This window comes from Accipiter gentilis, chromosome 7, assembly GCF_929443795.1.
Source record: "Accipiter gentilis chromosome 7, bAccGen1.1, whole genome shotgun sequence".
In the NCBI taxonomy this organism is placed as follows: Eukaryota; Metazoa; Chordata; class Aves; order Accipitriformes; family Accipitridae; genus Astur; species Astur gentilis.
The window spans coordinates 17,712,739-17,737,015 of NC_064886.1; the positions used below are offsets into that span (position 1 = coordinate 17,712,739).

General features: G+C 43.1%; 1 protein-coding gene across 7 annotated transcripts in view; it reads right to left on the reverse strand.

The window, feature by feature from the left end:
- PITPNM2 (phosphatidylinositol transfer protein membrane associated 2) overlaps positions 1–24,277 on the reverse strand; it is a 143,230-nt gene that overhangs the window by 38,273 nt on the left and 80,680 nt on the right. For all 7 annotated transcript variants that reach the window (XM_049805864.1, XM_049805863.1, XM_049805861.1 and 4 more), the window contains exons 4-8: positions 16,878–17,092; positions 15,133–15,254; positions 13,155–13,388; positions 5,311–5,634; positions 2,213–2,308 (exon numbers count right to left, since the gene is read on the reverse strand). In XM_049805864.1, the coding sequence (XP_049661821.1) occupies positions 2,213–2,308; positions 5,311–5,634; positions 13,155–13,388; positions 15,133–15,254; positions 16,878–17,092 (991 nt within the window). The remainder of the gene's footprint in view (positions 1–2,212; positions 2,309–5,310; positions 5,635–13,154; positions 13,389–15,132; positions 15,255–16,877; positions 17,093–24,277) is intronic.

The following is a 24,277-nucleotide window of genomic DNA, read 5'->3' on the forward strand; positions in this document are numbered from 1 at the left end:
AATTATTTTTAGGAGTTTCTATTTACACTTTGACCATAAAAAGAGAGCAACCTGGAAACTCTGCATCAGCACGCCATTTCCTTTTTCAGCTATGGAAAAAATGTGAGTAAATCCCCATTTCCCCGCACAAGAGAGTGCGGAGCTACCTGTTCAGAGCAAGTGGAAAGCACAAGCACACAACAACACACATGCTGGCAGAGAATTAAGAGGAAGATTGCACTCAAAGCTCCTCCAGCAACTTAATCTAAATATTAAACTTATTCCCTTAAGAGGTTTAATTACAGCCCTTATTGCTGCTCAAATGATCACTGAATGGGATATTACTCCCGTTATTAGCATTTATTACAGGATAGATATTAGATATTACTGTATTTGTCACTATCTTTACCAGAGCATGCCAGTGAATGAGGATGAGTGGGAAGCTGGCGACAAGAAATCTTCTTGGGCTCAGGTTACGCCCACTGCACTGTGAGGAAACTGTGTGTGTGTGTATATATGGGAAGCACTTCTGAGGAACTCTGCTTGGTGTTGACTCACATCCTGATCTGTGCCAGTTCCCATGGTACCGACCCTGCAAGCCTCCCCAACAGGATGAGCTGCAAGCGGTGCTTCATCCCCGCTCACAGACCCGGAGCTGGGACGTGTCATCTGCGGGCCAAGGGGCAACAAGAGGTCCCTCCCAAAGAGAGGGCTGTGCTGAGCAGCACACACATAAAGGCTTCAACTTGTAAGCCAAAATCCCATCTGACTAGGCAGACTTTTCAAACCCAACTGTGCGGATTGCAGAGGACAGTCTGTACGTAAAAGGAGACACGCGGTGTGCTAGCAGAGGAGGAGCTGCTTTTTCTGTTAGCGAGCTCCTAGAAGTATTGCAACAGAGGTGCTGATACCAACCATGGCACAAGGCTCGTTTTTGTTAATTCTCCTTCCCAAGCCTGTTAGGAGCACGACAGGGATTCCCTGGGGGCCTGGATCCCAGGCAGAGGCATCTCTATCTCAGTTTTATTACTGAGTAATTAAAAAGGCAAAAAAGACAGTAGATAGCAGTGGTACCGTTTCGATGAGTCACTCCTCTTTTCTTGTATGCATATTGCTACAATAAATCCCTTACATAGTTTTTGTAGATGCTATGTAAGTTAATAGAGACACTTAAAACTAAGCTGGCCCTTCTCCTTCCAGGCAAGAGACGCATTCATCCCCTGTCTTGCAGGCATCCTGGCCGTTTAAACTCCTATTGTGCAAGTCACTACTCCACAATAGCATGCCACTTTCTACCCCAGAATTTGAGATGCATGCCTAAATACTTGATGCGAGAACTCTTCTGGAACACGATACTATCAATTTCTTGAGACTGAATTTTAGCTGAACGTCAGTGAAATCTAGCTGAACCATCAGTGAAATTCTGCTTTACAAAACTGGGGCGTCATCTTCCAACAACTGCATGTCACAGAAGGGTCACCAACTTCATCAGCACACATTTAGCATTACAAGCTGAGAGAAGAGTCCATCTGTTGTCACTAGAGACGGAGCCCTTCAGGCTTAAATAGGCATTAGGTACAATATATAAAATGAGTACAGTGGAACAAAGCTTCTTCACACACACTTGCACAGACAAAAAAAAAAAAAAAAAATCACACAGCTTTCTCCTAATACGGATAGTCAAAATTACTTTGAGAATTCTGGAATCAACACTGATTAATTTTGGCACCTTAAGTACCTTGTTGCACTCACTATTTCTTGGGATGGGAAAATAAGGAGTTAATAAAGGCAAACTTGGGTCTCTTCAGGCCCGCACAGGACAATTAATTATACCTCCTACTGATTAAAAAATAAATTAGAAAAATAATCAGTCATACTGAATCAGAATCATTAGGACACACCCACAGTCAAGTTAGTATTGCTGAATTTTACCCACACTTATTTGCACCAAATAAAATACAGCTTCAAAGGTTAACACTTTTCAAGATCCCTTCAAATAGATCACAATGAATCTGAAACATTGCTGCGTTAAATATAAGACTCTGCTGGGTGATGCTGGGGATGCTTGAAGAAGCTGCACTGATGCTGCATGTATCTTGATTAGAAAAGAAAAGACTTCAAACAAAGCAAAAAAGTCTCGCTTCCTTCCCTACTCACCCCCCACCCTCATGCCTTCCGTTATCTTACCCCACCATTTCAGGAAACAAACAATGGTGATTTAGGCTCCACATACCATGTGCATCAAAGAATTCATCATCTGAGCTGTCATCTGAATCTCTGGCAATGCTCTGCATCCTCCACTCGGAGATACTATGGCGTGAGGGACTTGCTGGAAAAAACAAAAAAGCCTTATGCGATACGCTACATCGACAAGACGGAGAGTTCCCAACATGATCTTTGCTGGAGGAAGAGTCGTGTGTTCTCTATGAAAATTCACTGCTGCAATATTAAAAAACACAAAACCTCGATGATGCTGGTGTGATGTCAGTGTACCGCTTTACAGATCCTGTTTGTTTACTGTTGTTAGAACCTGCCAGCAAGATGTTACATTAAAGCAAGCTGTTTGTATCACTCTTATGCTATTCTGAATGGCAGCTATTTATAATTGTTAGTAGGACGTGCAAAATCAGCTGCATTTTAAAGTTTGCAATTAGGAAGGAAGCAGGCTGATTGGAAGCTTTCTTCATGTCTCTAATCAGCACACAAACCATGCCTCTGCTTCGCTAACTTTTGGGTGGGTAGCTAAGCAGAGCAGCCTGGATAGAAATAATCTGTTTTCTGGAAGGAAATTGCTTCCACACAAATTGGATTAGAGATCTATTTAAACTTTAAACTTGAATGATTTAAACAACATGCTATCCAACTACTTCATAGGGAGCTGTCAGAGCGGCTGTCCTAATGGAGCGAGGAGAAAACCACAACGGTCCTTTTGGTGCCTGTTTCCCCTCCTGTTCTCACACATACCTGCTCCGTTTCATTTTCCCCTCCAGAGTTCCCTGCGCTAAATATAAACATGTTACGGTGCTTTTCTTTTTTTTTTTTTGGATATAATTTAGCAATGATCCAGCCTGAACTCTTCTTGGCTGAACTTGTTACAGAATAGCCGTCTGCTGAAGGGAGCACTGTCCAGAGAATGACAAGAGAGGGTTTTCTCCCCTCTTTCAAATGGCTCTTGCATGTCACACAGCACGCACAAAGCACTTGCAGCAGGCACCTAACCTAACACAGCAAGAACCTGAGGAGACTGACAAATTCTCATTTAGCATATACAAAGACGCTGAAAGGCTCTGGTTACTGTGACAGCTGCACAAGCTGTTTCATGCTATTGTTTTAACAGTGTTAAATATTTAAGTAAAATTCTTCTAATTTTGCTACCCGGTTGTCACATGGAAAGGGGATGGAGACCCTTCGCAGAGTCATCTAATTGCAGCTCAGCATTGGCTCAGCAGCCCCCAGCTCCCCCACCACCCACCTCTTAGGGAGCAGCAAGCAAGGAGGTTGGCAGAGCAGAGCTAATTCACGCTGGAGTGACGTCAAGGCACTCGCATAATAGTTGCTAAAAATAGAGCATATAATAACATATGGGATGGTGACAAGGGTCCCGCTATCACCAGAGGTCTCACTCAGATGGTATAGAAAGGACCAAGATCTTTTGGAGAAAAGGCGTTGCTTTTTTCAGCTGGAGGTCGCGGTAAGTGGAGACAGCCCTCCTTGCTTCCATGTGTTAAAATGCTGCCAGCATGAAGAAGGATTAAAATATCTGCATGACGTACTTCCCAGCACATCACAATTCATTTCTTTCATTACTTTTTCTTGTAAAAGCTAAGACATTCTGCAGTTTGAAAGAAATTCATGCTTTGCTACCAGTGAAAACCTTCACGTGAAATCCTAAGAGGTCTGAAAACTACAGCTTCCAATGAACATGTCAGCAGTGGAAGAGGGGGTTCATAACAAAGAGCATAATGAGACGGGCACATCAGTATAAAATCCTGGTGCAAGCGAAGTAGACAGCATTTTTAGCTTTATACAGTGATTTATGAAGCATCTGGTAGGTTCTTCCCTGGGGCTCACTCCAGTGAGTCATCGCAAGGTAAAACTACTGCTTATCTCTCGTTCACCCCATGATGAAATCAGTGATGGAGTGCTAAATAAAAATGGAGACTCAACTCACAATATTTAGGGCATATAAGAGATGGAGAAGCTTCACTTACCTAGGTGTCCCCTTCTACCGCCAGTGAAAGAAATGCTGCCCCTTGGGGTTTTCAAAAAAAAAATAATATAAAAAATCAAGATTTTTTTGCCCTCTTGCTGGAGAGCTATTACCCTGCTATCAGCTGCGCTTGGCTAAAAGGAGAGGGAATTGCTCAGGGCTCAAGCCTTCTGTCTGTAACTCGCTGGGGATTCACCCCTTTGTACAGAATGGTCCAAGAAAGGGAAGAGTTTAACACGGCAAAAAAAATGCGACTGCCTAGGGAGAGGCGAGTGACAAAATTCAGGACTCAATGCCGAGTCCTTACAGGGTGTCTACAGGGGGCTTTTGACAGCAAAATGCTGAAAGCTTCCTGAATCGTATTCAAAAGGGAATATAAACCCTAATCCCAGGCTGTGAGGTTTGGTCTCTGAACAGCTACCGCACGTCACCACCAGTGGAAGGCAGCAGCCCTCACCCACTTTTTTGGGCATACCTGCCTTAATCTCCCCAGGAGCTAACGTGGGTGCTTTGCTGTGTGAGCGACACTGCAGTACCCAGGGAGCCAAACACCCGCTTTTGAAATGAATTGCATGTAGCAGCGTATAAGCCCGGCCAAGGAGCACAGGGTGCCTGCTGTAGCTGCCTCCTGCAAAACGAGAGGCAGTTAACAGCACCCACAGCCTGGCCAGTTCGGTGACACAGCAGACTAAGCAGACATCCAGAAAGGGAACACAGCTGAAAGACCAGGCCTTACAAAAGCCACCAATGGCTCTTGGGTAACAGGGACTAACTGTCTCTGCACTGCTGTTCGTCTTCTTCTGAGACCCAATGCTGCTAGCCAGTTGCTGCCTGCTTCTTCTACTGTTTTTCCATAGCTTCTCCGGTTTTGAGACTGGCAAGAATTGTGCCATGTGCCACCAAGTCAGTTATGGGGTGACTACAAACATTCCCAAACCTGTAACAGGTCACCTGAGAAGACTGAGCCTGCAACACCAGGAGAGAATGTCTCTGAGTTAAAAGGACTCACAGGAGAAATATGCATTGTCCCAAAGGTGCCAGCCACAAGGAGACACGGTCCTACCTCCCTAAAGCCAAACCTCCATGCAGTTCAGAAGACAAAGTCACCAGCAGCATCTTACCTCCTCTCTTTGAAGATCGTGAGGATTTGGAAGAGGTGGACCACTGCTTGGTGAGTGATCTCCCAGAGGCTGTTTCACTGTTACCAGTGGCATCCTCTGTGTCAACAGGTGAAACTGTGTTGGCTTCAATATCCTTCTCAGCAGGAGTGTCTTTGACACCATGCTGCTCAGTATCATTTTCACCACAGAACTGGGCCATCTTCTGAGCCAGCATCAGCTGTGCCTCCTTCTCCAGCTGCCGGATATCCTCAATGGTGAGCCCATACCATTCGTCCTGCCAGCACCAAGCCTGCCGATGGGCACGGACCATGACCTTCCGCAACCCTGCAAAGCCATAATGCCCCTGTCAGCAGTGCTACAAACTGCAGGAATCGATGCATTCCCTTCCCCAAAACCTCAAGACACTGTAGCAAGGATACTGCAGTGGCATCAAAACCACAACGCCACTGCAGCCACAAGCTGCAATAAAGGACCTTCATATGGCAAGTGTCACGACGGCAAACTGGTCACTTCATGCACTTTAACTCTTCAATTCCTGCTAACCAACCATCCACTGAAAAATTAGCCAGTCTTCTGTGACCGCTTTTAACTTGGGAAGGGATTTCCTAATCCTGGATGGAGGACTTTGCTCTGTGACTGCCTGCTCCACCAAGGAGGAGCCACACACAGACCACAATTGCAACTCCCAAGCAGTTAGGTTAGATATTAGGAAAAAATTTTTTACTGAGAGGGTTGTCAAACATTGGAATGTGCTGCCCAGGGAAGTGTTTGAGTCACCATCCCTGGAGATATTCAAAAAGCGAGTGGACAGGGTACTTCAGGACATGGTTTAGTGGGCATGGTTGATGGTTGGACTCAATGATCTTGAAGGTCTTTTCCAACCTAAATGATTCTATGATTCTAAGTTGTAACACTTGGATCCAGCCTTCAAAGTGAAGTACGTTCCCAGAAGAAAAAAAATAAAGAAAAAAGGTAACATCAGCAACAAAAAACACTGATTTTTTTTTTATCCAGGAGAGTTTCAAGTGGTTCCTTGATGAACACTACATAGCCCACCACAATTGTTACATGATGGAAGCACATCCCACATCAGCATTGCTAAGACTAAAACCTCTCCTTTCCTTGGAAACCTGGTTTCTGTACCTGGTTTCTATATATCAGCAAAACAGCATCACAGATACAAGCTTCTGAGATAATGGGATGGGAAGGAAAGCAAGGGAGGGAATAAAGATGCTTCATTTTGTAGATACCATCTGTCTTCTGCTGCATGAGAAAAATGAAGTGGGTATAGCCTATTGAAAATATTTCAATGTATCACATATCTGAAAGGAAGAACTGCCTCAGTATCAACACACAATGCTCCTGACCAGGCAACAGAAACTTTCCTCAAGACTTAAACTTGTCAGCTAACATCATCATGCCACCAAGACTTTTAAAACTGTATAGTCACTCAGGATTTTCAACCAGTATTATTGGTTAAAAGCTCACAACTGGTCAAAGCTCCAAACTGCTATGTATTACTGATGGGAACACACAGACATAATGGTGCTTTTAAAAGCTTCTATAAATACTGACAAACTAATCCTCAGGAGCCCTTCTGAAAAAAAAAAAAATTAAAAAAAATCAATTAATATTGTCCTCCCCTTTAATTACTGGGAAACTGAGTCAGAGGTGGGTTGAAGAACATGCCAAAAGCAGCAGTGGGAATTATAGTTAGTGGGATTATGGATCCACAAGCCTCTGTTGCTAAGCCTGGAGCAGAAACATACTGTGCCAAAAAGCTGGCAGGCAGGGTAGCTGCCCTCCCACCCTAATGAAGACCCTGGCTGAAGACCACAGACCACACCACCACTACCACTGCTATTACAAGATAGAAAGCAATCAATGGGCTACATGAAAATCAGTTAGGTTTTGGGATCTGCAGATCAAGCTCTCTAAGCACCACCAAGAGGAAAAATGGCCCTTGTAAGCCACCCTCTATTTCCAGGAGCATGGCCAAAGCTGGATGGCCCCACTGCACGCAGGGTTTCTAAGGTGTTTCCAGCAACACGTGCTTCACTCTTGTACAGAAAATCTTAGATCTCACTACTGTCACAGTTTCTCTGATGTTCAGCCTAAACAGCCCTTTTGGTTTTAGCAATCACTTTTTTTTGTTTTATAAACATATAAAAAGCTTATTTTTATATGTTTTATTTCCTTCCAGGTCTGGGCACTTTATTGTTTGCTCTGCTCTTTGGTTAGTTCTTAACGTCACCAGCCATCACAAGTCAACCTATCAGGAGGAAATAGCCATTGAGATCAGCAGCTAATGCGATGGACCAGCTCAACCTGAACTTCACTTGCACAGTAAGATTAAATCTACCAATATTTTATATATATCTCTGCCTGACTTTCAGAAGGGAGCTCCACATAGAAGAGGCAAGTTTGAGCCAGCAGACTGTGACCTTCTGGGGGCAGAACAAGGGGCCTCGGCAACTTAATTCTGTTCAGCCTTAGTCGAGATGCAGAGTTATTTCCCCCACCAGATTACTTTTTGCAGAACTACAGGAGAATGTTTTAGCCTCTTCACCTCCCGTTATGATTGACAATCAGCAGAGCTTGAAGACAAAGATTAAACTCCCATCACATCCACACTGAAAGCCAAGAAAACGTTTCCCTTGCTGTAACTCTGTCTCCAACACCACAGCCATCCTTTGGACTTCTACATCCCCAACGTTCACTTCTACCTTGCTTGAAACACCTTGAAAACAGACTGTGATCAGACACAGAAGCAAACAGCCCCCTGGCTCTCATCCCAAGGCTTCCTCTGTTCCAGGGCTCAGCAGCCTCCACTCATGCTCCTGGATCCAGCCATGACGTATCAATGCACCAACTCCTCGGAAATTCTCTCTGTAAAGGCACAGATGCCACTGATCACGTATCTTTGTTTTAATAGGCTAACTTCATAGGGAACACAAAAACCACTTGGGGGTAAAAAAAAGTCTCCTGAAGCTCCCCTCTGCCTTCTTTCACTTCATCTCTTAGATGACAAAAATCGCCTGTATTGCTTCCTCCCAACCCACAGACCTCCCCACCTGCACTGCTCACATCACTTTGATTAGACATCCCAAATCACCCTTCCTTAAAGCCTTGTTCTTTTGAAAACAGAATGGCAATACAGGGCTTCATGACTGTTGTGCCTCTATCACTTCAGATTAGTTATGAAGTCAAAAAGACTGAGATTATTTTCCTAGCCTCTGGCATTCACCTGGGATGTGTCAGTGATGCTACCTTTCTCCTTCTTAAACACAGGGAAAAAACCTGGAAGAGAATGAGGCTGTCCAGGTACAAAAGAAGTTGAAAAATAAAAGTCATGGTTTGCAGAAAAAATGTTCACTGCTAGGGATGGAAAACTTGACCAGTTCCTCAGCGCACAGAAGTAAGTATATCACCAAATTTATCTTCCACCTACAGTGCTGAAGTCTTCCAGTAGGCAGCAGAGACCCAGAGGACACACTGAGTGCCCCCACGCAAGTATATGGATTCAAGGTCCAGCTACAAATGACTGACTACCTGTCCAGAGACTGCTTCCCTCCCTGGGAAATGGAAAAAATCAAGTCTTAAAGCATTTTTTTATCAAAATGCTAAGAGAAAAACAAGCTTTTTATTTGAAAAGTGAAAAGGAGAGAACAGATCAGACCCAGGAAACACAGTGTAATTGGGAAAAATTCTCTTTTTAACAGATCAGAGATGCCCATCAGGACGGTGCTGAATGCATCTGTGGTCCAGCTCGCTTTCATTTTTCTCTCTGTCAGGAGGAGAGGTGCAAATGTCTCCTGCTCAGCCTGAGAAGTCCCTGTCCCGCACTCAATCCCACACTCTGTGCTTTCAAGCCATGCCTCACAGCCAGCTGCAGCCCATTTGGCAGTTTGTCTTGAAAGCCTGTGGCATGCTGCCCCCAGGTAGCAGGAGCTGGCCGGGGAGGACAGGGTGGGTACAGCATCCCACCAGTCACCTTATTCCAGGTCAGACAGAACGCAACAAGAGAGACCAGTGGAGGTGAGGCTTTGGGTAATGCAATGCTCCTCCATCCCCCCCTGCCACCACCCACAGAGCAAACCAACCCAGGAGTATGGAAGAACTGCAGGGTAGGAGATGGTCTCACAAAGAGGTGTCTCTGGTGTGAAGAGAGAACTGAGAGGCACAGGAGAATCAGGGAGGATTTTAGAGTAAGCTTTCCCCCTCCACCCAGCGTGCACCATGCTCATCTGAGCCTTCTTTCCCAGAACCAGAGGATTACCCCACAGTCTCAGCAGGCAAGTCACACACTGAAGTCAATCAGAAATAATGGGAACAGGTTTTTTTATAAGGATGCAGGTACCAGCTTATTTCAATAATATCAGTAGTTAACAAGACTACTATTTCTCTAGAGCGTGCAATGCTTTGGTTTAAAAAAAAAAAACAAAAACAAAAACAAAAAAAACAAGGAAACCACACATGCACAAATGTATGCATGCAGATTGAGTTCAGAAGTACCCGTCCTTGTTGCGTTGATTTAATTATAACATTTCCCACTGCGTTGTACAGAAAGATCATCTGTGAAGTGTCTAGCAGGGTGCAAACATTTAAATCTCTTGCTTTTCAACTCACCACCTCAACAACTCGGAGACTGAATCCATGAGGTGCTGACTGTTGTAAATTATTTGCCTGCAGATTGTGGTGTTGAACTTAATTTTACAAAAGGAAGTATAAATGACCATGAGACAAGCCAGGACAGAGAGGACTCTTCAGCTGAATTTAAAAAGCTTTTGTCTATATTTCTGGATTTGTTTTTTTCAATATGAAGTAAAAACAGTAAATGTGACAAAAACTCAGTGCAAAAACCCAAAACAAATCAAAAAACCCACCACCGAATCCTGCCCCAAACACCCTCAACTATCCATATAAAGCAACTGTTCAGATAGCCATCGACTACGTACCCAGCGGCAACATCCCGAAGCATTTTATAATGCACTCTCACAATTTCCTGGCAGCAGATAAAGGATGCCTGATTTTCCCTGTGCAACACTATTTCCTTGATAGTCACAACAGATCCCATAACTTTGTCAGCACAGTTCTGGTTGTCTGAATGTATCCGACCAAAGGCAACCTGCAGTTAAATCTGCGTGCTTCCCTACCCTCCCTTGCTCAGACCACTCACAAAGAAAAGCCTGTGGTCACATCCACATCATGCTAACTGCAACCTGCCTACCCTTGAAAAGACAAAATTCTACCTGAAGGCCCCAACCCGCAGTGCCCTTCTGGATGAACTTTCTCACCCGAGCGCTTTAAAGAAGCAGAAACTCTGCAAAAGAGCTTTCTAAAACCGTTTCCACTTCATAACTGTGCAACAATTTGGGCACATGTGGCCTAAGGCACAGTGACTTAGACAAAGCTCCAGCTATTGGGATGGGAACATGCTTTGCCGTAGTATATAATCAATAACCCATACACAGTTAACACACTTGTATAACAACAAAAGAATCATAACCCACGTGCACCATTAGGAAGCAAGTGGGAGCAGAACATTACGCATCGCCAGTCCAATTAAACTTAAATTCTATGGGAAAGGAGTAAAAAGCACACAAATATTACAGCCAAGTAGACTAATAGCCCACAATTTTAGTCTGTGTCTCAGGCTGTCAAAGCACTGAGTAACTGTCCAATTAGTCATCAGAAAAAATGGCTATTGCACTCAGTAAGACTGAGAATGTTTCAACACCATCCCCCAGAGTTACTCCCTCTGCGCTCAGTAGCCTTTCTACGTATCATAATCCATCCATCATTTAACTCAGATGGGTTCTTCTTTCAACTCATTCTCCAATTTTAGTTTGCACCACTAAGTACCGCTCTCCTCCTTGGGCAGAGTTTGGATCCTGCTCTTGGTTTCTGCCTCTGTTTTCTTGCTGGCTTGGCGGCCCTGCACAGAGTGGGCTAATTTCCCAAGAAACAAATTTGCTGGAGCTGGGAACAGAGGAACCAAGAGAAAAATGCCAAGGAGGGACTGGCCCACAAGAACATCTCTGGCACCTGAGAGCTTGGGTCCACCATCAGCTGCACAATGCACAAAGGTCTCCATCTGCTTTCGGTCACCACTGGGATCAGCATATAAGCTTGGTCAGTCATGTTGTAGCCCACATCTTTCCAACTTAAACATCCTCCTAGCTTGCTTCCAACTTAAACAACCTCATACCTTGCTGTCTCTGGTACACGTGCTGTGGCACTTTTCCCACTCACTAATGGCTTCCCCATGGCTATCCCATTGCAGTGGAAGGCTACTCATCTGTAGATACCCAAAGCTTTTGCTTTCACTTTTCACTCACTCAACTTTGTCTTGCCTTAAAGACTTTTTTGATTTTATGCATCTTAACCACTTTGAAAAACAGTATTTCCCATCATTATAACAGAGTGGAAATGCTTTTGAAAGGCAGACAATGAGCTGGCTGGCTCTCTGCAAAGCCTCAATCAAGAGGAAAATGGCAGGCAATCTTTCATGAAATACGAAAGAAACGTTTCTAAGGGACCACAGTCTAATCTATGCCAAACACCTCTGAACAACTGGAAGAGTCACATGCTTCTTTTTCATTTAACAGATACAATGGAGTTGTTATTCTGCCCCCATGTTTTGCAGTATACACTAAATTAACCCATGTCACCGAAATGCCAAGGGAGTTCATTGCAGAGAGCCACTTGTAATACAGTCTGTAACAGGTGAAAACTTCCATTTGGGGGTAAAGTAAAACCAAAGGAGCTTTAAGAAAGCAACCTGTGACTATTCAGAGAGTGGTGCACACCACTCTCTGCTGCTCTATCAGTGTTTTCCACATCAGCCCTCAGGAGCACAGTATGACTGAAAAGAACTATAAAATTACCTACTTAAGAAGTTTTGCGTATAGAAAGGACAGCTGTAGTGGTCACGTAGGAGGATTTACTGTGTACAGAAAGCAGGCAGCATCCTTTACACAGCCTTTCTTTGGCCTTTTCTATGCCAGAGGACAGCCATAACTCTGTACTTTTTTTGAGACAGGATTGCTTCTTTAAAAAATTCTTTAGGTTTTCCACCTGGCCATAGATCCTATCCCTCAAGGCAAGGCACAGAAACTCTTATCAGTTGTGTTACAGATCTTCTGCAAAGAACAAATTACTGCCAGCACTGCTACCACCTGCACTGTCTCCACTTAGTTACTTTTGGGACAGAAACAATACCTCCATAAAAGCACTGACTAAGAATGATGCGTCAAAGCAGCACATTTACTCAGAATTGAGAGCTGTCAATGACCCGTGACAGATCATAGCACAGTGAAGTGGGGAGCCCTGAACAGCGCAGCCTGGGGGACAGAGATGTATGGTCCCACAGAGACCCACTAGCCCTGTCACAAGGCAGGCAGAAAGTAGGGACTCTCCAGGGAGTGGTTTTCTGGAACCACTTAGGACTCAGAAGTGAAGCTTATTTCTTTGAGCAGCCCTTCAGGATTTTGTTCACCATAAAGAAAACTGGCAGATTTTGAAAATGATCTGGCAAAGTTTAACAGACAAATCCTTATCTGAAAAAAAAAGAGAATGCAAGATCTTGCCTAGACAGGACTTGAAAACCTTTCAGTTGCTACATGTGGTCTGGATTCATAAATACCATGATTATAAGTGATAGAATAACAGGATTTTTTCTGAACTGACCCACAGCTCTGTAAGAGAATAATCAGACCTGAGAATCTCTTCACAGACATGTCTTGGGATATGATACATTGCACATACCTCACCTTTGTGTTTTAATTCAGAAACAACATTAGGGAGTTGACAGTGAACTTTCCAAGACTATAAATGCTCACCAACATCATGGATAAACCGCTCTATTTTCGACTGCATCCCCCAGTATCTGAACTCGACTTTACACAGTTTATATGCACACATGATGGGGTATTTTCCAGGGTTGTTCTTGTACTCTTGAATCCAGTCTTCTGAGAGGGGGCCTCTTTTAGTCTTCACTGATTTATACAGCTTTGGATCCTCCTCAGCTTTGTATTCATGTGGAGGGATAGGATCTTTAACAATATCAATAGGATCTATAGAAAGAGAATAGAAACAGTTAGACATTTCCTTTTCCTGAACAAAAGAAGAAAATACCATTTTTCAAGAGTTATTTCTGTTTTAGTAAGTACCAGAAGCATTACAGCAATTTAGTTTCTTTTTACTTACACTTAAACAACTGATATTTAAATTGTTTATACATTGCTGCTGGGCAGTGATCAGCTCTGCCAGAGGAACTAGTACACACAGTTCCAGCAAACAGAGGCTTTGCTCCAAATAGATGTTTTTGCCCACAGTGACTGCAGATTCACAGTACTCTGGCAGATCTGCACACTCCATCTTTCCAGCTCCAAAAAGATCTTTTGCACATTCCATCTTTCAGCTTTTCTAATATCATTCACAGTGCTGCAGCTCTGTCTCATCTGAGACTGTTAAACACACCTGCCCTTTCTTAGCACTGTTATGGAAAAGACACTACCCACTGAACATCTTATCTTTTGAGTCCATCAAGTGAGGTTACTGGTAGCTCCTTACATGCTATTGTTAGACCAGACGTACTATGGAAGGCAGAAAGTTTAACTCAAGTCCTAATTAACACTTCAACAATGGAGAAGTGGAAACTGCAATGGGAGCAGAGTGAATGAATGTATTTTAAAGATCTGCAGCCCCCACCCCAGACATCAGCAGAAGCATTTGAAGTTTGGATTGAAGGGCAGGATTGCACTTCCCAAGAAAGACAGCTCTTCTGACACTTCTCAGTGAGGCAGCATGACTCAAGCCTATTTGTTCAGTACTGAAAGCCTGATCAGATAGTCTTAGGAACGAGGACAGTCACACTTAAGTTCAAAACAAAGAAGTTTAAATCTCTTAACACTCAAGTAAAATTGCACAGGGTTGCTGCCATGTCCCGCACACCAACAGTGCTCAAGCACAGCCAGCGCAGCTGCTAGATGTCCTTCCCCAGAGCTCCCACTCTGGCCAGCACTGAGTGGGACTGACAGAAGCCAGCCTGGGACTGACACAAGTCAGCCTGAGCTCAACAATTCTCCAGTCCCAGCACCTTCAGAGCAAGGGATGCTTCAGTCCTGCATGGTTGTAAATGCCAGCACTCCCTGCCATGCAGCCAGGTCTCCAGCACGTGCCATGGGCGCAGACCACAATGAACAGCAAGACAGAGGAATCACTATGACACTTGCCATTCTCTGTCTTTTTATAAGATGTTCCCTTTTGCCTTTTCTCATTAAATCCTTACATATATAAGGTTCATTAACCCAGTCTTCTAAAGACAGCTGCAAAGCTGAAGTGTTAACCTGCATGAGGGCAAGACTAAAAGCACAGGAAGCAAAAATGAAATATGCCTTCATGTTTCAGAAGTGCAGATAGGAATGATTTTCATATATGCAAAGGAGTTACACAATTATAAAGCAATATTTTCCTTTTCTATGGTTATTTCTACTTATTACCCCCAAAATCATTAGATGTCTTACTTCCCTTGGGGACAAGTAAGACAGGAAAGCATCAGCTTCAATTTACAGACAGCAAATTGAAATGATTTCTATGTGATTTTAGATCAAGGCTAGAGAAGAACTCAGGTCTCCTCACTCTACTTGATGGAACCCCATCCTGCAGCCTGACAGTGACAGGAGTGCAGGTGTGTGTTTAGGGAGGGGATGGACAGGCAGATGGGACATACCAAGCAAAAAAACCCCAAACCCCAAAACCAGAAAACAAACCAAAATAAGCAGAATAAAGGAAAAATAAAAGAAAAAGGCTATTCACCTAGAATGGTTTGTCTTTTTTCTGCAGGAGAAAGGTTGAACACGTTGACATGCTCTCCTGGATCAGTTTTGTAGTACGTTTCAATATCAATGGAGAACTTCTCCACAAAAGGACATGTATACCTGAAGGCGAGAATAATGCAGCTTAGAGTAAATCCCGCTCAGCTTGGCAAGCAGAGAAAATGCTTTCCTGAGATGTACAAAATCAGCCTCAAATCCAAGCCAGCCTTCACTCGTTTTACTTCAGATATGCTTAAAATACCAACTGTATAGATTAAAGAGATTTTCTTTAATAACTTCTTGAGACAGGAGCTCACCTTGGGCATGTGGCTTCAGTGGAACAGCTCTGGTTTAGTAAAACCCCAAGCCCACAGCAAAGGGATGTACTCCTCATGAGGTCTTACATGGGTTACAAGTGAGAGGATACCAATGCACCCCACGCAGTTAGTGGAGATCGGGCACCCACACTGACCAAGAAACAACTTCCCAGCTGGCAACAAGCAAGTAGAAAGCCTGAGGGGACCGCCAAGTCATCTCACTTTGCAGAGACACTGATAAAAATCTGCAACTTAATTTGACAATGTCTCCTCTAGGATACTATTATCAGGACAGACTGTTTTTAAAGGAGCAGTTTTCAGCAAGGAGATAACTTTTGGGGCCGCTATTCTAATATGTTATGACACAGATACTAATACAAGCACACCCTGGAAATGCATCTCTGCCAGCAGAAAATCAGAGCTCTTGCCTGGAATCTATGGCAGAATAAAATATGGACTAGTTCTGTGCAGTGCCAGGTTTCCTGGCCAACTGATTGACTCATGGGCATTTCAAAAGAATAGATAAAAAGAGACTGGAAGTGGACTTTAGTCACTTGAAAGTCAGACAGCTCCATTATATTTAGTCATGAGCAACCACCTGTATGCAGACACTGACTCCCCACCTTTTCTCAGACTTGTGTCACTTGTGCAGACCAGCTAAAACAGAACTATGAAACTTTTCTAGATTTTCGATAAAAATAAAAATATCCATTAAAGACTTTTTATTATGAATGATGACAGCAATATCAGGCTTGAAAGCCTCAAAAAGGGCAAATGCTCTAAACCAGAGCTATTTATAAAGGCTATTTATTCCAGGGTATCTGAAGTCCTCCCAGACAAAATCAGCTGGAATGTGTTGGTCCCAGAGGGCTCTGCAGAGCCTCTGGCGCTCATCCCTTCTCAGGGTGAAAACCATAGGATGTAGGTTTGTTATTTTCTAGCTAAATGACAGTAAGACAGTTCCCAGAAAAGAAGCACCAGATTTATTTATTAAGGTTTTTCTCTTCCAACACTTTCCCCCCTAGAACAAATGAACCCTGTCTTACTTGACAGTGTTCAACATGACAACTGTCCCATCACCGCGTACATTTATAACTTCACTGAGCTATCAGATATCTGCAATGTTAAGCAGAACATGCAGCACAGGACACAAGACTAAATAAAAACCATTCAAGATTTCCGACACTTTGATAGACAAAACAGCTCACATTTTAGAGCAACCAGCCACAAATTCTCAAGTACATACGCAGTCAGCCCAGGCAATACTTGCACTTCTGAGATTAAGCACTGTGTAAGAATTTTAGGACTTGATCCCAGTTTCACTAAAGGATATTACTGGAGATGGAAGAGATGCCACTGCCACACAGAGAGACATCAAATCCTACCCCTAAAATAGGGAAACAGCTCTGGACATTTTGCTAAGTTCTACCTTGTCCTTGTGTAAGGATACGCATTCCATGATTCCTCTTCAACTCGCAGAGCTGCCTTGGGCAATATTGACCGAAACCAGCTGGGTATGTGCATACCAATGTGGTACACTTTGTGAGTATACTGCCCGTTGCCTCCCGGTCCATCCATGTATGGCCTGTTCTCCAGGATCTCTACTCCACTGCCTTCCCCACATGTCTCCTCTCTGCTCTTTTTCTGAAAGGGAAAATACATCACATAGTTAATCCTTCCAGTGCATTGTACACACCAAGGTCTCAAAGCACACGAACATTGGGGATGGTTTCTAGGACTCCGTTTGAGCAGAACTTCATATGGACAGCAGAACTGCAGCAGCACCCTGGCAGTAAGACTACCAAACCTAGAGATTATAAAGGAAAGATTTAGAGACTCATCTGGCCAACACAGGAACAGAGATTTGATTTATTAGGGATCCTGTAGAAATCTGCATTGGGACACTAAAAGACAGTTTGAATGGAGACCTAATGGCACATCAATTCCTGCTCCTCCAACAGGTTACACATCGCTCTTCCTGAGAGCACACTAAACTTTGGCTCCAGCTTTGAACCACCCAACAGCATAAAAATCTTTCGCATCAGCAGATGACACAGTGAAGGGGAGTCTGTCCGACTTGGCACGTTCTTGTGGTGTTGTATCAGCGTGAAGAATCATACACACACTCAGCACAACATCACAGTACTAAAGACTATTTTATGACCTAAAGCCACAGGATTTGGGGGCTTGTTGCTTGTGGTCTGGCATGGCAGCAGCTCTCCAAGAACAGCTTGGAGACCATGCTCTGCTAATTAAGATACCTAGAAGAAACAACCCAAGTTTGCCAGAATGCACACAGCACCCCCTGGCAGCTTCCATATTTTGGCTTATTTGTAGTATTGTCACTCATTGAGAAACCTGGCAAAAATTCCTTCAATAAAAAAATACTAATTTCAGTGCTTCTGAGAAGAGCTAGAGGTAAACCAAATATTTATTCATTTCTAACACATTTCAGCAGATTGGATGATGTATAACCTTCACCATTTCCAAACAACCGATTCATATTGTTAGTATTCTGAGTTTATTGTTTGTATTTGAGAACACAATACTTTGGAAGTTAAGAAAAAAATGGAATTTTATAAAAGAATCAACTGTGAAATATAACACAACAACAACTTCCCATTTTCAGCATACCACCAATTCAAAGGATAACATGGTTTAACAGAAAATGATTAATGAGATGCAAGAGATCAGCTTCTCATCTTTTGAGGACAGGATGATAAGCCAACACAGCCATTTAGAAGTAAATAGGCCTCTTTTTAAAGAGCTCTCAAGCGATTTTAAATTTAAGCAGCTGTAACTGACGAATCTAAATAATTGAGAATCTAAATAGTCATTTTTCTCTGCACCCCACAAACTGCAATAGTTCTGCAAAAGAAAAGCACTTTTTTTACAGTTTATTTCTAACATTCAGCTGGCAGTTCATTAAAACACACATCCTCTTAAAACAAATTACTGTCTTTCAGTTGTTATATAAGCACTGACCAAGTCCCGTACAAATATTTATGACAATAACATTAAACAATCTTGATGACCCAAAAATCTGGTTAATTCAAAGGTCTCAGAAAAGGCAATAACCCAGCAGGCATAGCGAATGTGTCAGACAGAATAATAGCACAGCATCTGCTCTGAACAGTTGATACAAATTATGGAGATCTAGAGTTTTATTATAGGGCAGAAGCACGTGGAAATCATAAGCAGAGGAAAGACAGGTTCTCTTCATGCCAAATTATCACATGTAGAATCGTACATCAGCTGCATTTAAAACTCCATTCTAGATTGCACGGCTACCAGCAATTCCCATCAAATCTGCAAGCCCTCATTTGGGACCGAAACATGTTTAGGAGTTTCTCAATTTCAAAAGAAATCCACAGCACCAAGTGGACTCAGCATCTCCTATGACTGTGCCAAACCAGACCTACACAGAACTGGGTCCCCAGACTTACAAACGCTTGTATTGAGTTAGAAAACCAAAACACTGAAGATTTATTTTAATAGCCATAGTTGATATGAAAATGGATAAAACCACCCTCTAGGCTTTCTTTCTCAGAATGCAATTTCATATTCTTCCTTTCAGAGCCACATCTGAGATACATCTTATGCCTTGCATTCCTCTTGCAGCTCTCCACCTCTTCAAGCTCTTCAGAGGGCTATGCAAGGGGCCAGCTGCTTCCATGAGCATAAGTTTGAAGGTTCAAGATCCTGTGCTGCCAATTCTGACTTCAGCTCCTATCAAACAGATCGCCAGCAGCCAGGGAGCTCTCCTGCAATATGTGTTTCCTTTTATTGAAGCCCCTGGCACCCCACCTTGCAATATCATGTCACCCTGGCTTAATACAGTTCCCCCAAACCCTCTCTTTTCTTCTGTTGCATTTCCTAATGGATTGAAGATGGACCAAAGCAGGAGGTTTCTCCCCAACTTGATCCATTTGAGGAGACTAAAGACAAGCATTCAAAGCAAAGCTAGGCTCTGGCGGTCTCCTGAACTGTGACTTCTCCATGACAGAAGGATTCAGGCTGGGGTGGAACAGGACACAGACACTTGCCTATGCCCTCAGCCCCCGAACAGAACTGTTCTGATCCACGCCCGCATCAGTATTACCCATCTTTGGGGATGAAACGTGCTTAGTCTCTGCACTGGTTTCAATTGAGGAATCTATCTTTTTTTTTATTTCAACACAAGAAGAAATGGTTTACATCTGAACCAGTTCAGAAAAACAAACTCCGATTCCTTTGTAACTATGGGGCCGGATCCAGGCTCAGAAGGACCTCTGCTCAAACCTTTCTTGTTTGAAGCCCAGCAGTAGTGATAGCCCAGGCACATACAGCTAACGCTAACATTCTCCACTTTTCCTTCCCCTGTTTAGCCAGTTTTGACAAAAATCTCTCCACGTGAAGATGAGATGCCTGGTTCTCATTCTACAGGTAGAACCCTGGTGAACCTGCAAGACCAGCCACTTTTTGCTTTACAGGAATACTTCTATAAGCAGCTTTTCCACATGACCTGGTAATGCTGACACTCAGCTTCTCAGACAGAGCTGTCTGATCACGGGAGATGTGACAGGTGGCACGGTGTTATGGTTGCAAAACTTTGCGAGGGAAGGAAGAAGGGAAAAACCCAAATTAAGTGAGACTTTGCAGAAGTCAGTTTGCATTCCACTTCTGATTTCTGATTATTTTATTTACTTCTCTGCACCTGCAGGAGACCGTGAACCCTATTCTGAGAGTGGGCATGCTTCCTCCTTCAGCCTTTCCAGATGACCAACTCCAGCCCACAGCCTCTTTCACCCAGTTACAAGCCTTAAGCAAATTTTGGCCTTACACATTCCTCCTGCTTGTCACTTATCTACATCAGATATGACAAGGGACAGCAAGAACATTTTCTTAGATGAATGTGAATTAGGAGCTGCACCTCTGCATGACAAAACAAAAGCAAAAAAAACAAAAAAAAAAAATCAGAGCTGCAATGTTTATGTCCCAAACTATCTTTTCAGCCAGGACTTTTGAGTCAGGCCAATTTATACTCAAAACACAACGTAACTTATCGCTGGGAAGGACAGCATGACCAAAGAAAAACTCCACACAATAAACCTACACAAAGCTGCTTCCCAGCCCTGCATGGTCTCATACTTACTGGTTAGCTTGCTGAGAAGGCAACAAGCCACAGTGAGGTCAGGAAGGACCAAAAAAGCCAGGTTAGATGGTGAACAGTACAATTACTAACCAGTCACAAAGACAAAAAGAAGATACGTTTCTCAGACAATAAAAATAAAGACATCAGCCACATGCACTTGAGAGACCAGGATGATACTCTGCGCTTAAGTGGTACTGTGAAAGTACACCACTTGCAGAAGTGAAGAGCAATTTGCTTTTCAACCATATAGCCTCTTCATGTCTATTGTGACTCAGCTACAGCATGGAGAGGGCTTGTTACAAGAAGTGGTCTGTAAACAACAATTAAAAAAATAACCATTGATTAGGAAAGCATTTGGCTTGAAGTGTCTGGCAAGCCCTCTCCAAAGAATATCTGTTTGCTGGGAGTGGCAGATGTGCAGACATTTTAGGGTCAGTCTTGAAGGTTTCAGCCTCATAGACCCATACCCCTATATGAACTAGAGACTTTATTTTGCAGTTACCTGTGTTACTACTACTTGCTACTAACTGACAAAAGTATCTTCCCTTTATATAAATATCTGAGGAATGGTCCCCACCAAAATCAAAGAGTAGCTAACAGCCTTTATACACGAGTTATCTAAGCTGTAATCACAGTAAACCATCTTACATTGTACTACAACAGGAAACTCAGTTATCCCTTTAGAAGTCCCTCTCCTCTGCTGATGACACTCCATGTTCTGCACAGCCCCATCAATAGCTTTCCAGGACAGATGGTGACACAGATCCCTTCTAGCTAAAGTAATAGCATTAAATTACTCATAACAGGGAACCCAGAGAAGCAGATGCACCATGATTAGCAAGAATGCCAGTTACTTAAAGGCTTCTATTAAAATAAATCTCTTGGCACAGCAGCATAGCATGGGACACAGCACATGACCTCACCATAACAATCATAGATGAATAATTCCCATGAATGTCATCTAAACATTGGGCTAGCCTAACCCCATTTATCATCTGCCCTTCACAACAGGAGACAAACGGCTGTAATCAAAGCCTTCCACTAGCAAAGACAGGTTGATCAGTTCTCAGATCTTCCACCCCCTTTCCCAGTCAGAAATGAGCCTCACTACCAGCTAACAACACGGAGCACATCTTGCAAAGCCTTAGTCCAGCAAACTCGACCTGGCACAGCTGAGTGGGGCCAGGCAACTAAATGCAACTTGTATGTTTTTCTAGCAGGGTACAGCTCAGTAAAGGAATGATAGTTGCTGGCAATAGAAACCCCCACAACTTGGGGAGTCACACTACAGCTGGAGGAAGAGCATTCACAGAACAAGAATGCATAATGCTGGATAAAACAGCTATGATATGCCTTATTGCATCAGCTGGAGAAATACAGAAGTCAGGCTGTGGATATTAAACCTGCCTCGTAGTGTTTTGCTTTTGGTGAATTAGAAGAAAAAACAACCCCACCAGCTAACACAGCATCATTCAGAAGAACACCAAGAAGAACGGTATCCTAAACCAACAGTCCTTCTCCTTGTGTTTCAGCCCCGAAGCACAGCACAAGCTGCACACAGGCGCAGGTGCACACACAGAGAATCTCTGCAAAGCCTACAGCAGCACTGCAAATGGCTCAGTGGTTTAGTCTCTCCTAAAGTTTGGGGGTTTTTTATTATTATTACTTACTACTTTGAGCACTGCAATGGTACTGCAGAGACCAGTAAAGACAGGGTAGGTTGCATGGTCATAATAGGCAATCCAGACATTGTTCTAGCTTTAAAAAATAGATCATAGCTATAATCTTACCTTGTTTACCACTGATTATTGTTTATGGTACAACTCCTCAATCTGAGTAAGTTAGATAGTAATTACAAAAGGTTGACATGCTTTAGCTGCACGATGAAGTTTCTTGGTGCATTACAGCAATATATTTACACAGTACCAGTGGCCTACTTCAATGACACATGAGAGTTTTGATTTGAAATTATTTGAATTACAAAGACTGACAGCACTATGTTTGGTAGACCTATTGTCCATGAATAATGAAGACACAAATCATTGCCTGGAAACAATAACCAGAAGATTTCTGGGGGTTTCTTTTGCTCCAGCTCCCATTTGGCAACAGGGTATTTTGTTAGTCCAGACAAATTCTTCTGGGAAAATCCATTAAAATAACACTGAAGCCTTGAAACTTTTTTTATCCCATTTAGACACAGATATGGATACAAGAAGTTTACAGCTGGTTGATGGTTTCGGTTAACAAGGACAGCAAAGGCATCTATGTAACCACTGAACAAGAACATGACAGCAAATATCCCCAGAGGGTCGTGCTAACATACTTGCTCATACTGTTGTGGCAGGGGAGGCTAAGAAAACATTCTCTATAACCAATTACTTTTTTTTTTTTTATTGTTTTGGATGCTAAGGCTACCACAAATGCCAATTAAGTCCCCAGAAACAGACCTGTCCTGCGGGAACCAGAGAAAGCCTAAAGTGCCTCATGCAATCCACCAGACAACAAAAATGCCTGAAGCTACTTAGGAAGCTGCTCCTGCCATCATTGGATAGATTTTAAGACCTGGTTTCACTAAGCAGACCTATTTTTTTATTTTCTTCTGTTCAGCTTTAGAAAGGAAGTACAAAGGCACCTAAGATGTAAGGGGCTGAGTAGCAAAATTTAGACTGGGAGAGGAATAAACTACTTGTTTTCAATCTCTTCCATACGTGAAGGGAAAAATATTCCCAACTATCTCCAGCCGGATGTTATTTAGGCTGATAGAGATTTGACTCGTCTAATTGATTTTCCAAAGCATTGCCTTCTTCCCATCACCAACTGCCTTCCTCAATGTGCTCCAGGCAGCTGCCTAGCAGCCATCATCATCATCCCCTACCCGCAGGCACTATGCCAGAGCAGAAGCTGCATGTACTGAGAAGGTACCAGTTAGCCTATGACTGGCGCATTGCACATGATTGCCTTTTACAGAAATGCTGGGAGAGGTTATAAGCACTGCCGCTGATTAGCCTCAGCCATGTATCTGGCCTTATTGTGGTGATACTAGCATTCAAACACCACAAATAAAACAGCATGACAACAGATGCACAGTTTCAGCCATAGCTGCTGCAAGCCAGAATTAAAGAGCACCTAAAACCAGAAAGCCAATGACAGAGATACCGGAAAATACCAAAAGGTCCTGAAACTAATGCATGGCTTATTCTTAAAACATTTTCCCAGCACAGCATTTTTGTACATGGATAACACGTACAGTGACGATGTGCATGCACATGGGTGTATCCATTCTATCTTCAGCTGTCTCTTGCTGCGGTATGACTCAGCTCTGTGTTCTGTTAACCACTCCTTTCTGAGCACTTGAACTGACATCTAATTCATTACGAGCAATCTGCTTTCACCACCAGCAACCTTCTGCCTGCTGATACAGATATCTGATAGACCAGGCACCATTCATGGTCAGTATTTACTGCAGGTAATCAAAAATCAGGTCTTTGACTATGAAAGCAAAATGTTGGTTTACCCTAAAAGCACAGTAGTCATACCTCTTGTCCTGGTTTCAGCTGGGATTGAGTTAACTGTCTTCCCAGTAGCTGGTACAGTGCTATGTTTTGAGTTCAGCATGCGAAGAATGTTGATAACACTGATGTTTTCAGTTGTTGCTCAGTAGTGTTTAGACTATAGTCAAGGATTTTTCAGCTTCT